This window comes from Chiloscyllium plagiosum, chromosome 10, assembly GCF_004010195.1.
Source record: "Chiloscyllium plagiosum isolate BGI_BamShark_2017 chromosome 10, ASM401019v2, whole genome shotgun sequence".
In the NCBI taxonomy this organism is placed as follows: Eukaryota; Metazoa; Chordata; class Chondrichthyes; order Orectolobiformes; family Hemiscylliidae; genus Chiloscyllium; species Chiloscyllium plagiosum.
The window spans coordinates 92,303,006-92,317,679 of record NC_057719.1 but is presented as its reverse complement, the minus strand read 5'-3'; the positions used below and the strand labels follow the sequence as shown (position 1 = coordinate 92,317,679).

The window sequence follows — 14,674 nt, the reverse complement described above, 5'->3', positions numbered from 1 at the left end:
CCCTTTTTGCCCTCCTGATTTCCCTCTTAAGTATACTCCTACTTCCTTTACACTCTTCTAAGAATTCACTCGATCTATCCTGTCTATACCTGACATATGCTTCCTTCTTTTTCTAAACCAGACAGGAATATACTTTCTCTGGATTCTTGTTATCCCATATCTGAAGGCTTCCCATTTTCCAGCCGTCCCTTTACTTACAAACATCTGCCTCCAATCAGCTTTCGAAAGTTCTTGCCTAATACCGTCAAAATTGGCCTTCCTCCAATTTAGAACTTCAATTTTTAGATCTGGTCTATCCTTTTCCATCACGATTTTAAAACGAATAGAATTATGGTCACTAGCCCCAAAGCGCTCCCCCACTGACACCTCAGTCACCTGCCCTGCCTTATTTCCCAAGAGTAGGTTGGTTTTGCACCTTCTCTAGTAGGTACATCCACATACTGAATCAGAAAATTTTCTTGTACACACTTAAATTCCTCTCCATCTAAACCTTTAACACTATGGCAGTCCCAGTCTATGTTTGGAAAGTTGAAATCCCCTACCATAAACATCCTATTATTCTTACAGATAGCGGAGATCTCCTTACAAGTTTGTTTCTCAATTTCCCTCTGACTATTAGAGGGTCTATAATACAATCCGAATAAGGTGATCATCCCTTTCTTATTTCTCAGTTCCACCCAAATTACTTCCCTGGATGTATTTCCTCAAGGTGAGGGTGATAGGCCGGAGTGGGGTGGGGGCGGAGAGGTCAGGAAGCAGTTAGCAGGTTAGGAAGGCGGTGCTGAGTTCGAGGGATTTGACTGAGACAAGGTGGGGGGAGGGGAAATGAGGAAACTGGAGGTGTGGACTAGTTGGACCAAAGAATCTGTTTCCATGCTGCGTGACTATGACTCTATTACTTGGACTGAAAATCAGCTAGTACCTGAAAGGCTCCCAGAAGTCACACAGCTCTCTTAACTGACTTGGCAATATTCCTACATCTGCATCAGAGTCACGGGTTGAAATATTCAAGCATCAGGCTAAAACCTGGCTAACATCTTCAAGAGCAGTTTCGGGAGGGTCGAGGAGACTCTATCCTATGGGAGGAGATGTTAAAACACAGACCCCGACTGCCCATTCAGGTTGGTTATTAAAGACAACAGCAAGGAGTTCTCCAGGGATCCTGGCCAATCCCTTATCAAGTGATGCAGAAAAGCAGATCGATTGACTCGGAACCTCAGTGGCTGCAGCACACGGCTGACAGGGTAGTCATCATATTGTAGTATTTTGACATCCAAGCCGCAATACACTTTCACCCGGCAAATGAACATGTCACGACCTCAGCATACATACCTTACTCAGGCCCAGGTAAGTGACCATGGAGAGCAGAGGCGCTGCCAAAGCAAACACCAGAAGGTGTTTCCTGATTCGGTTCCTTTCGAGGCCTGCATGCATAAGGAACGAAACCAGACCAAAAGCAGCAGGAGCCTAAAAACAAGAGGAGAGGAGAGGAATACTGGGATGGATTAAGTATGCTTTCCTACAATTCCATCATTTTACGCCTCATCCAAAATGCCGACCCAGGTTCCCATGCTTGATTATTAACCAATGACGTCTGGCAGCAACTGCACGTGACCGTGCAAACTTTGCCTGCGGGTGTAGTACGGTGTCAGCTGTGACTCAATTGCTAACACTCAAGTGCTACAGGCTCGAGACCAATCCTAGAAACACCAGCACAAAACCTAGAGGGAACCTCCTATGCAATACTGTGCGAATGTCGCTCTCCTGAAGCAGCTGTTTTGATGGATGAGGAAGTAGAGATCCTAAACACGGTTTAGCATGAATATAACATATTTCACAATGCTTTATTGAACTAGTTACCCGTTGTTAGTGTCTGTGGCCTCTGTACAAATAGGATTATTCTTCATTAGTTGAGAAGTGTTTCTGCATGGGGTCTGAAACAGTGGATGGTTTATATAAATTCACAGTCAACACCTCCCAACATGTATATTACAAAAGGGTTGCTGGATGAAGGTGACAGAGGATTGCAGTCATACAGGAGTTCTACCTCATTCCACGAGAAAAATATTGACAGTTGGCTGGAGGCCTTCATGTCATTTTTGAAGAATTTTGGACTGTGTCAAAAACGAGAATTCTGAGGAACATACTGTTTGTACGTACTGCACACAGTGACTTTGTATAATATCAATTATCTATAGCGGAAAATCCATTAAAGTTTGCACATCACTTTTAAATGAGAAATGGGAATGAACAGGTTAGTGATAAAGTAATTAGTAAGAAAACCTTGGATTTATGTTGTGCTTTTCACTACCTTACAACATTCAAAAACATTTCACAACCAATAAAGTCAGTTTTGAAATTTCAGCTGAATTGCACAGCCCCAAAGGGTAGAGGTGAGCTGGGGCTGCCAGATAATTGATGCTTTCATTGATTTACAGAAATGCACTTCTGCAGCAAACATTACGTTCGCAGGAGGAGCCCCAAATAAAATGAGCTGAAACAACTGGTTGAGGATGCTGCAAACAGGCCAAGTCAGGTGCTGACAGGTCATGGGTGGCACTATCAGTGTGCGCTCCCACAGGGCCATTCTGTTCAACCACAAGTTCTGGGTTCCTGCACCAGTCAGCTCCCTGGAGCTTGGCGTTCCACAACAACTGTAACAAACCACTCAATAGTTGTTGTTATTGGGGCCGGAAGATCTGAATGACTAATGATGGAGGAGGCTGGGATACTGCTACACTCTCAGAGTACGTATGTATAGCAGACTCTTTGCTATTCTTGATTAGAATCTCTATAGATTGAAAACAGGCCCTTCGGCCCAACAAGTCCACACTGACTATCCAAAGAATAACCCACCCAGACTCACTTCCCCACATTTTACCCCTGACTAATACATCTAACATTGTGGGCAATTTAACACGGCCAATTCACCTAACCTGCACGTCTTTGGATTGTGGGAGGACACCAAAGCACCCAGAGAAAACCCACGCAGACACAGGGAGAATGTGCAAACTCCACACAGACAGTGGCCCGAGGCTGGAATCGAACCAGGGACCCTGGCGCTGTGAGGCAGCAGTACTAACCACTGAGCCACCGTGTCGCCCCTCTAATAGTTTATGGAATGGCTCTCCTAATTGTTGCAATCTTTCAGGCTAACCAAGCTTGGCGTGCTCTTGTTAAGTCTGGTGGCTAGATCAATGTGCATTTATATTCTTACTGGACGTTTCTTTTTGCAATGCTGGCTACAAATGAGTGGCTTGCTCAGAGGACACTGGGTGGGGAGCCACTTGTAAGCCAAGCCAGGGATGAACGGCAGGTTTCCTTCCTAAAAAAGGGCAGTTGCTGGGTTATCTCAAACCGTTTTTAAAAATACAGCAGAGTTTAATTGCATAACCTTCCTCGATAGGATTGAAACATCTCAGCCACAGGCAATTCCAGAACGGTAGCCACTACAGTGCAAGACAGGGCTCAAATGATCAGTCAATGAGAGAGAAAGAGAAATATGGTACACCTTAAACAAAAACTAGGAAATTCAAGATGTGGAGACTTACTTTGTGCAACATAATAGCTACAAATACAATCAGCTGTACACTCGTCTGAGAGGTGGAAGCTGCTGCACCCAATGCAATGCCATCCGCTATAAAGGGAAAGGAAGAGGTAAGACTGGGTACTGCAGGGGAACACAGAAATCAAATCACTGCTTCAAACCCAATAACTGTTTGCAGCAGGCAAGCCTGCAATGGAAATGGCTCATTTTACTTGCAGTTACTCAATTTTTTTAAAAAAACAACTGGATGATTAGAAAGCTAAACTGTTTTTGAAATCGCATGTTCAATTAAGAGGCTGTACTGTGCGGTCAACTACACAGGACAATGTACAAATAGTACAAAACTGCAAAAATTAGATTGAAAGGTCTTTTCCCTGGGGAGAAAAGGGGTTAGGGTGAGAGGGGAAAGATATAAAAGAGACCTAAGGGGCAACGTTTTCACACAGAGAGTGGTACGTGTATGGAATGAGCTGCCAGAGGAAGTGGAGGAGGCTGGTACAATTGCAACATTTAAAAGATATCTGGATAGGTATATGAATAGGAAGGGTTTGGAGGGGTATGTCCGGGTGCTGGCAGGTGGGAATAGATTGGGTTGGGATATCTGGTCAGCATAGACGAGTTGGACCGAAGGGTCTGTTTCCATGCTGTACATCTCTATGACTCTAATGGCTTAGAATACCCCAATAGGCACAATTTGTAGTGGATATCCTGGGCTGTCTTTTCCACAAGCCTTGTCCACAGCGAAAGGTAAACAGAGCCTGTGGTAAAATAGCACGTTTTTGGACTTAAAACCGTGCACTACCTGCACCACTACATCAAGCAGGAGTGACAAACAGTCAAGTTGATACGAATTGTCTGCAACAAGACAAGGTTAGCAGAACGGGTGGACAAGTGACAGATGGAACCTGATGCAGTACAGAGATGCTCAGGGTCAGGTATGTTGGCAGAAGGAATTGGGAGAGGCATACTGACTTATCGGCACAAGCTCAAAGTATGAGCAGGAACAGAGGGACTTGTGGTGCATGATCACTGATTTTTTTTTTAAGGTGACAAGGCACACTGTGAGAGCAGCTAGTGAAGCATATGGGGTCTTGGTCTTCATAAATAAAGGCACCAAGTACAAAAACCAGAGAAGGCACGCTGAACTATTACTAAGCTCTGATTAAGCTGCAACTGGAGTATTGCATACCGCTCTAATCACAACACTGTGAGAGGGATGCAAAGGTCTTTGAGGGGTTGACTTGGATGAGAATGTTTGTCACAAGGTTAGACTGGTGAAGGTGGGTTTGTTTTCCCTGCAGCAAAGGAAATTGAAGGGAGATTGGACAAGGTTATGACACGTTTGAATAAGGTTTGCGAGGAATCCAGGTTTCCATTAGTTCACAGCAAAAGTATTCAAGGACACAGAATTAGGTTTGGGAAAGAGTTGAAGGTGAGGAAGAGCTATTTCACACGAGGTAATAACCTAGAACTTGCTGCTCACAACAGTGGAACTGACTGGATTGCTTCTCAGAGAACCAGTATACCCGATGGACCAAATACTGTCCTTCTGTTCCAAAAATAAATGACGAGTAAGGTTGTGGATTTGATCCAGTCAGCAAGGTCTAATTTAGTTACATCAATTTGAGATTGCTTAGTCCAATGCAACCCGAAAAAGAACCTGTTCAAAATTGCTTTGTGGACTCAAACTGTATCTAAGCTGCGAGCAGAAAACTCTTCCATTAGTTGTGAGACGAAGAAATCGAAGGGAAATTAGGTTCCATAAGGAATAATAGCAGGCCCAGTGCAGGTTAAAATAAATTTAAAATGCTCAGTATCGACATTTCAGCAGCATCAAACAATAAGGACAAAATGGGGTGGAAAAGGGCTATCACAAAAGGCTGTATAATAACAGCCACTTTAAAAACCAGTTTGTACTGTCGGACAACATTTTGATCAGGTAGCTGATACAAGGGGCAGTGGACTGGAAATATTTTGGCATGTTCCAAGCTTAGATTCAGTTCATGATTTGTTTGAATAGATGACATGTCAGTAGTCGGCACAATGAGAGCTACGAGAGTGCCCTCTCAGCTCTGGAGATTGCACCACCAGCTGCTTTGATTCGAAACGTTTCAGACGTAACATGGGCAATGCTGACGTGGTGCTGATAAACGTCATCGCACAACATGAGAAATTTAGTGTTACCTGCTGCATGGACCACCAGTCCGAGTGTGGTGGTGATCTTGGTGTTGGCAGTTCTTGCAGCTTCTGGATCTGAAAGACAGATCAGAAACAAAATAAATTGTGCAGAGAGCTCCTCAAAATCTAACTGCAGTCTCTATTATTTCAGTTGAATACCTTCATTTTCATAAAGGAACCATTGCATTGATCTATCTGCCCTTCTGCCTATTTAGATGCCACTGGTGTCTATGAACTGTTCTGGTTTCTCCAAACTGGATTCCATGCTATGTTTCGGTCCTGTTATACCACTGGTGTCTAACCTCTTAGATAAGACATTTACTTAAATTCCAAAGTGCAGGAGGAGGTGTGAATGGTGCATAAACACCAGTATGGACTAGCTGGGAGGAATGGTCTGTTTCTATGTAAGATACACTCTGTAAACCATTCAAGAGTTTGCAACCGCAGAGTCAGAAATGTTGCTATTCCAGAGACTACTGCATACATATTGTCTGTCTTACAACTGCTATTACAAATTATTTTTCCCAACGCAGCACCAGTTGTAATTAGGTTTTTCTCTGTGTAATGGAGCTAACATTAATTTTCGGAATTTAGAGAAAAATTTAGGGGCGGCACTGCTGCCTCACAGCACCAGGGTCCCAGGTTCGATTCCAGCCTCGGGCAACTGTCTGTGTGGAGTTTGCACATTCGCCCCATGTCTGCATGGGTTTCCTCCCACAGTCCAAAGATGTGCAGGTCAGGGTGAACTGGCCATGCTAAATTGCCCATAGTGTCTGGTAGTCAGGGTCTGAGTAGGTTACTCTTCGGAGGATCGGTGTGGACTTGATGGGCTGAAGGGGCTGTTTCCACACGGTAGGGAATCTAACCTAATCAAAAATCAGTTGTGCCTGTCCTGAAGACCAGAAATTAGAAACGTCCTGAAATAATCTCAGGTCTACTTGCCCAGTGCAGCCTGCAGCTGGGTGGACTACTGGTTCACCTCTCCTAGCTCAATATGACAGAGTAGGCCGCTTCACAAATCCACAAATAAGGCTAACAGCCACACAGGCACTAGTATTTTGCAGGAGTTTTGATGTGTGGAAGGGGAGAAGTGTTACCCAGATCTTGGTTAGAAGGCACCTAATGAACCGTGTTCAGTTCTTGACACTGCACTTAGAACATAGAGACCTTGGAGGGCATGTAGTGAAGATTCATTAGAACGATACCAGAGATTTAAACTATTAAGCAATGCGAATGGTTCGTGTGAATGTTTTATCCCCTTGAGTTTGGGCGACTATAGAATGACCTAAGTCAGCTGTTTGAATCAATATCGTATTTATAAGGTAAATGCAGAAAAACTATTTCCTCGTGTGGGTGAATACAAAGTCAGTACAAGTAATTTGAAAATTAGAGTAGGCTACTTAAGAGCAAAATCAAATATTTTCATACGAGGAAGGCAGGTTAAAAAAAAAGTCTTCAAATGCAATACACAGGGAGAAAGTGAAGACTGCAGATGCTGGGGATCAGAGGTGGGAGTGTGCTGTCGGAAAAGCAGAGCAGGTCACGCAGCATCTGAGGAGCAGCAGAATCAACATTTCGGGCACAAGCCCTTCATCAGGAATGCAATACAGAGTCTTCCGAATGTTCAAACCCTTTCCATTGTAGAAGAAACAACTTCCTGGAGTCAGGTGGAAGGACATTTCTTGTTGGTATACGTCAATAAGTTCAAAGGTTGCACATGAAACTCAAATACAGTTAGATGAGAGAAGCATCATGTGAGACATCGAGAGAGCAGAGATAGACTGGTGAAGTGGATAGAAACACCAGATAAAATATAACACACACCGAAGGGCGAAATGATTCACATTGGTAGGAATACTGAGGACTTCTAGCCAGAAGTCACAAATTTAAAGTCATCGGTAAAAGCAGGAGTGAATTGAGGAGACATTTTACTGTACAGGAGTTGTCATAATCTGGAATGCTGGATCAATGGTGCTGGAAGAGCACAGCAGTTCAGGCAGCATCCGAGCAGCTTCAGCAAAATCTGGAATGCACTGATTTAAAGGATGATGCCAACAGATTCAAATAACTCACATGGTTTTGGGGAACAGACAGGGGAAGGGAACCAGATGCTCTGAATCAGTGTTTGTAATGCTATTTGGTTCGGTTACATCCATACCTTCACATCAGAATCAAACCACAATGCAAGAAATCTGATTCACTCAAGGTGATTTTTGGGAACACGGGTAACATTTGGGAAAAACACTTGTTGCTGTAACTTTAAAACACGACTTTACAAAGCTGTGGTAAAGGTGGCAGCAAGACTGCATTAAATATATGCCTACCTGGGCACAGTTAGTTGACAAAAGTCAGAGGGGTTGAAATGTGCTCCTACTGACGGCTAACTATAAAACTGGCCACTTCACTAGCCTCCTGGTCAGATCATCCTCTACTCTAACCAGATCCAATTCCTCCACCTTCCTTCTGGTAGGATCCCCACCAATTCTGATTCGACACTCCTCTGCCCCAATCTCACCCACCTCCTCACTCCGACACAAACCCCCCCCCTCCCCCCACGCCTCCCACCCTCAGAATCCCCCACAATGCTGCTCTATCCTCCACTCCTGGCCAAAGTGCCTCCCCTCCCCCTCCTTTCACCCCAGCGGCCCAGCAATACTCCTCTTCCCCCGCCCACCGAGGCGAGCGGCCAGCGTTCTGTCACAAGTAGGGATGCCAACCAAGATCAAAAGAGTCAAGCCTTAGGTGGTAGCTCACTGGGTCTCTTGCATTTTGTGGAAAAAATGAGCGAGTGAGATTTGAAGTGTCTCTTACCCTCACTGGAGTGCATGTGAGAACTGCCTATTTGGTCAACCAGCAGCATAAAAACAAAGCCCAGGACCAGCGAAACCCCAATGCAGGCGTGCAAAGCAATATGCTCGTGATCATGCTCAGTCTCTGCTGACTGTCCTGTCTTTAACGAATCCTCCACCTTCTCTGCTTCACCTCCATGGGTGTGTTTATCTGAGGGAGTAGAAAGAAAATAGATTAAACGAGAGTGGGAACCTTCCTGCAGCCCGTATGCTGCAATGTTCAAAGCCTACACGGCCTCACGAACCACAGGTCACTGCTGAGTCACGCTGATTTGACACATCTTCAATCACACCCGATGACCAGAGCTGTAGTCGTTGCGAATCTTAGCAAACTTGCCCTGCTACCTTTCTGTCGTGAACACTGCTGTCTGTAGCAGGGCTTTGAGTCTCATCATTTGACTTGGCACCAGGCAATTCACTGAGGGGACATGGGCAACTCCAAATACCTGCCAGCGCACAAAACATTCCTACAATTCGCACCATCCTCATTATGATTAGCCTCCATCATCATATCCATTTTATAATGTCAAGAATAGCATTCAAATTAAAAGAGAAACATTTGCATCGCTGTGGAGGAAAAAAAAGTTAGAGTTTGACCTGTTGAATAGCTGTTTCAAAAGAGACATCTTAGACAAAGGGGGTGTTGCTGGAAAAGCACAGCAGGTCAGACAGCATGCGAGGAAGCCGGTCCTGATGAAGGGCTCTTGCCCGAAACATCAATTCTCCTGCTCCTCGGATGCTGCCTGACCGGCTGTGCTTTTCCAGCACCACACTGTCAACCCTGGTCTCCAGCACCTGCAGTCCTCACTTTCTCCCAGATTAGACTAAGGGTTGAGTGGCCTCTTTTTGTGATTCTGCAAGTGCTGTTAGACGTTTTAAATAATTAAAACAAAAGGCCCCACTTTCAGAAACTACAGAACCAGTTTAGTCCACTGCAGTGCTATTAGCCATGCTCTCCTTCCCCTGAAGCATTGCATATGTACCCAGAATCATAGAATCCCTACGGTGTGGAAGCAGGCCATTTGGCCTATCGAGTCCACACCAACCCTCCGAAGAGCGACCTATCCTATCGCTGTAACCCTGCACTGACCATGGCTAATGCATTAGCTTGTACACCTCTGGACACTGAGCAATTTAGCATGGCCAATCCACCTAACTTGCACATCTTTAAACTACAAGGGGAAACCTATGCAGACACAGGGAGAAGGTGCAAACTCCACACAGACAGCCACCAGGTGGTGAAAGCAAACTCAACTCCCTGGCAGCTGTGAGGCAATGATAACCAACTGTGCCATCACGTCATCCATATCGATACGAGATTGTTCTTTTTCCAATTCTTGTTCTTCTCTTACTGAGTGTGAACTGATGGTTTCTCAGGCCATTTCAGAGGGCTATTAAGAGTTAACCACAGTATAATAGATCTGAAGTCATGTTTGGATCAGACCGGGAAAGGATGGCAGATTTCTTCTTCCCTAAGATTTCTTCTTGCCTTTATGGGTAGCACTGCTGCCTCACAGCATCAGGGTCCTGGGATCGATTCCCGCCTGTTTGCGAGGAGTTTGCACATTCTCCCCGTGTCTGCGTGGGTTTCCTCCGGGTGCTCCGGTTTCCTCCCACAATCCAAAGATGTGCAGGTCAGGTGAATTGGCCATGCTAAATTGTCCGTAGTATTAGGTGTGTTAGTCAGGGGTAAACATAGAGTAGGGGAATGGGTTTGGGTGGGTTTCTCTTCAGAGGGGCGGTGTGGACTTGTTGGGCCGAAGGGCCTGTTTCCACACTGTAGAGAATCTAATCTAATCTAAAAAGGACTTCAGTGAATCAGATTTTTTTAAATTAAAAAACAATAATAAAATCACCATTTCTGAGTGCGACTTTCAATTTCCAATTTTATTAATTGAACTTAAACTGCAACAGCTGCCGTGGTGGGATTTGAACCTATGCCCCCAGTGTATAATCGTGTCCCTCTGGTTTACTAGTCCAGTGACATTACTGCCAGGTCACCTGTACCCCTTCAGCAATTCAGGAGGGCAGCTCGCCACGATCTTTTCAAGGGCACTGGGGATAGCCAATAAATTCTGGACTTGCCGGCAACACTCAGGTCACCAAGGACGGAATTACTTTTTAAAAATGGAAAATAAAGACTAGCCACTAGCTCATGAACCACCTGTTTTAAAGGCCAAAGGATGAAGACCAGCTGGAATGGGATCATTCTCAGCTCACAGCTCCTCGTACCATTTCCCTTGTGATTGCAAATTCACGATAAATTCCTCTCTTCTTTTCATCTCCTGATTTAAAGATATTACTGGGGATTTTGTTGTGTCCTTCATTGTGAAGACAAGAGGCAAAATGTGTCCAAAGTTAACCAGTGATTTCCTTACAACCTACAATCAACTCCCCATTCCCACCCTCCAGGGAATCAATACTCATCTACTCTTTTCCTTTTAAAATATTTGTATAAAACTACCCATTCCGAGCTCGCTCCCTCTCATGGTCTAATTTCTTCCTTGATTAGCCTTATAACCTTTATGCCATACTCTTATTCTGACCAATCATCTGACCTGCCACGCATTTTTGCACAGCTAAGGAAAAGCATTCAAGTGTGACACTTTCTCTAATTACTTCATTAGTTAACCACAGATGACGTGTTCTCTTATCTTTATACTGGAACATATTTATTTAGAGCTAAGAGCAGCCAGGAGGGGACATGAGAACTCATTGACAGACAGGATCAAGGAAAATCCTAACACTTTCTATCGGTATATCAGGGATAAAAGAATAACTAGAGTAAGATTAGGGCCAAGTCCCACTATTTACCAGTCCCAGGTAAATAGTGCGGTGAGGAAGGCACCCAGGTAAATAGTGCGGTGAGGAAGGCACCCAGGTAAATAGTGCGGTGAGCATTAGAGAAAAGAAGTTTTAGGGGTGACTTGATTGAGGTGTACAAGATGATTAGGGGGTTAGATAGGGTTGACAGTGTGAACCTTTTCCCGCGTATGGAGTCGGGTATTACAAGAGGGCATAGCTATAAATTAAGGTGGGGGGGGTAGATATAGGACTGAAGTTGGGGTAGGTTCTTCACTCAGCGAGTCGTAAGTTCATGGAATGCCCTGCCAGTAGCAGTGGTGGACTCTCCCTCTTTATGGGCATTTAAGCGGGCATTGGATAGGCATATGGAGGATAGTGGGTTAGTATAGGTTAGGTGGGCTTGGATCGGCGCAACATCGAGGGCCAAAGGGCCTGTACTGCGCTGTATTCTTCTATGTTCTATGTTCTAAGTAGCGGGAAGTTGTGTGTGGAGTCAGAGGAGATGGAAAAGTACTAAATGAATATTTTTTGTCTTTTTCCAGTATGAATACCAACAATGTTGTTGAGGAGAATATCGAGATACAGGCTACTAGACCAGAATGGGATTGAGGTTCACAAGGTGGTGGTGTTAGCAATTCTGGAAAGTGTGAAAATAGAGGAGTCCCCTGGGCCGGATGCAATTTATCCTAAGAGTCTCTGGGAAGCCAGGGAGGGAGGAGATTGCAGAGTCTTTGGCTTTGATCTTTATGTCATCGTTGTCTACAGGAATAAAGCCAGAAGACCGGAGGATAGCAAATGCTGTCCCCTTGTTCATTTGTGCACTACATGAATAGATTGCAGATATGGGAATAAGCAAGCAGCATTCCATCAAAAACATCCCCCTGGATAATGTCAACATTTCTGCTGTAGAATTTTTATTCCTGAGAATTGGCAAGATTGATACACTATTGGTAAAGTATATCTATCAAATTTTTTTCTAAAACCGTCCTGAAAATTATCCTACACATAGTTTCTGGCACCAGCTGTCTCTCAGGAATTCACAGCGGTAAAATTTACATCAAATTTACTGAAATATTGTATGTTACCTTGTTGGATGGTGCAATTACTAGTGATAACTGGTGGTACCCAGTTTAGCCCTTGTGCCAATACATCTATGAAATAATCCAGGTCCATAAACTCCATTTCTCTAGGGGCATTACACTTTTTCTATCCGAACTATAATTCAGACAAAGCACCATGCAAAAATGAAGGAGAAAATGTTCCAACTTGAAAATGTTGACCGAGTAACATTATGTACCCTGATCAGATTATTCATTGCTCTCTTAGCCTGTGTCATTGCTCAAGATGCACAAGTCTTGAACTCTGCACAGTGTCCAAGTAATTCAGAGAATTGGATTTTAAGTGCTCCAATTAACCTGTACCAGCTCTCATGATGTTTTGAGCCAAAAAACTGTCATCTAAATTATGGCGATCAGAAGAATGCGGTCATGAACAGAGAACGGCTTTGCTTGCCTTAGGGTGGACAAGGTGCCACGTTGCTTTTATTCTGTGCTCTGCAGGGCTTTCAAACAAGACTGGGACATGGATCTCTCTCTTACCATGCAGAGCATCCTCATAGAGTGCATGAACCCCTTCCGGAACAATGACGGCTAAAGCTGTGCCACACAGAAGTCCAGCGCCAAGAACCGTTACCAACTTCAACCTTTCCTGGAGAGGAATAAAAACAAAGAAACACTTTCAATTTTTGAATTACAATAGGGAAGAGTGAGAGGAGATCTAGATTAGATTCCCTGCAGTGTGGAAACAGGCCCTTCGGCCCAACAAGTCCACACCCACCCTCCAAAGAGTAACCCACCCAGAACCACTCCTTCACATTTACTCCTGACTAAAGCACCTAACACTAAGGGCAATTTTTAGCATGGCCAATTCACCTAACTGGCACATCGTTGGATTGTGGGAGGATACCGGAGCACCCGGAGAAAAGGAAATTGAAAACACAGGTAGGGAATTTCTGCCACAAAGAGGTCATTGTGCGCACCATCTCTTACTGGAATTGGACTTTTTTTAAAAATAGTTAGTCAGTTCCTCTTTAAACATTACAAAAGTAATTCAACTTCCAAAGCAATCAATTTTAAGACTCTGTGATCTAATATAAACCAAAGAACTGCAGATACTTGAAATCTGAAACAAAACCAGAAATTGCTGGAGAAACCCGAGGTCTGGCAGGATCTGTGGAAGGAAAGAGTTAACATTTCAAGTATTTCAAACCAATAGCCCTTTAAGTCAAGCAGTTCCTCCACAAAGCCCTTTAACATTCGTGGATTCATCAGGAGTTTGTATCCTTTGCTCAATTCACCAACTTGGCAACCAATGGAAATAACAGATGGTAAGCAGAAAATGTATTACGCCACGGGGTTGCTCTAAATATGACTGAAGCAGTCGCTCAAACAAGCCAAGCAGGAAGTAACAGCTTCATAGACAACTCATGTCTTTAACAGTCTGAATCACAACCTAGTTCCAAGCACTGTATTAATCCATTCAGAAATTAACAGCATCGGCCGTTTCTCTTTGGATTGCATTGTGAACGATAACGGGCAATTCACCGCCCCACTGCTGTTTGAGAGACCTAGCTGCTTGCAAATTAACTGATGCGTTTTCTACATTAAAATGGCAACTACATTGCAAATGTAATGAACTGGTTGAAAAATCAGTTTGGGACATTGTCACGTTGCAAAACACTGTGGAAATGTATATTCTTTCAGATGATATCCCACAGAGAAATTACAAATAAATTGGGTCTGCCATTAGATTGCCACACTGGAATATCAAGGGGATTTTGAGATCCTCAGATTTAAGAGTTCAGTTAAAAAAAAATCTCGAGCTGGTCATTTTGTTACCTTTTCTGAATAATAATGCTCTCCAATGACAAAAACACTTTACTTGAATTGCTGGCAGTGCCACTGGATGTTGGAAGAGGGTTAACATTGAGTATGGAGCTTCGAAATCGACGTTTCGGGCAAAAGCCCTTGACGACCGACTTGACTCTGACATTTTTTACAAACCCACAGACTCCCACAGCTACCTGGATTACACCTCTTCCCACCCTACCTCTTGCAAAAATGCCATCCCATATTCCCAATTCCTCTGCCTCCTCCGTATCTGCTCCCAGGAGGACCGGTTCCACCATAGAACACATCAGATGGCCTCCTTCTTTAGAGACCGCAATTTCCCTTCCCACGTGGTTAAAGATATCCTCCAACGCATCTCATCCACATCCCGCACCTCTGCCCTCAGA

The 14,674-nt window shown here is 44.2% G+C and overlaps 1 protein-coding gene across 1 annotated transcript in view; it reads right to left on the bottom strand.

Moving 5' to 3' along the window:
* Positions 1 to 14,674, bottom strand: part of slc39a9 (solute carrier family 39 member 9) — a 44,235-nt gene that overhangs the window by 6,796 nt on the left and 22,765 nt on the right. Inside the window, exons 2-6 of the mRNA XM_043698406.1 lie at positions 12,978 to 13,086; positions 8,537 to 8,725; positions 5,732 to 5,800; positions 3,552 to 3,637; positions 1,333 to 1,467 (exon numbers count right to left, since the gene is read on the bottom strand). Coding sequence (XP_043554341.1) covers positions 1,333 to 1,467; positions 3,552 to 3,637; positions 5,732 to 5,800; positions 8,537 to 8,725; positions 12,978 to 13,086 — 588 coding nt within the window. The remainder of the gene's footprint in view (positions 1 to 1,332; positions 1,468 to 3,551; positions 3,638 to 5,731; positions 5,801 to 8,536; positions 8,726 to 12,977; positions 13,087 to 14,674) is intronic.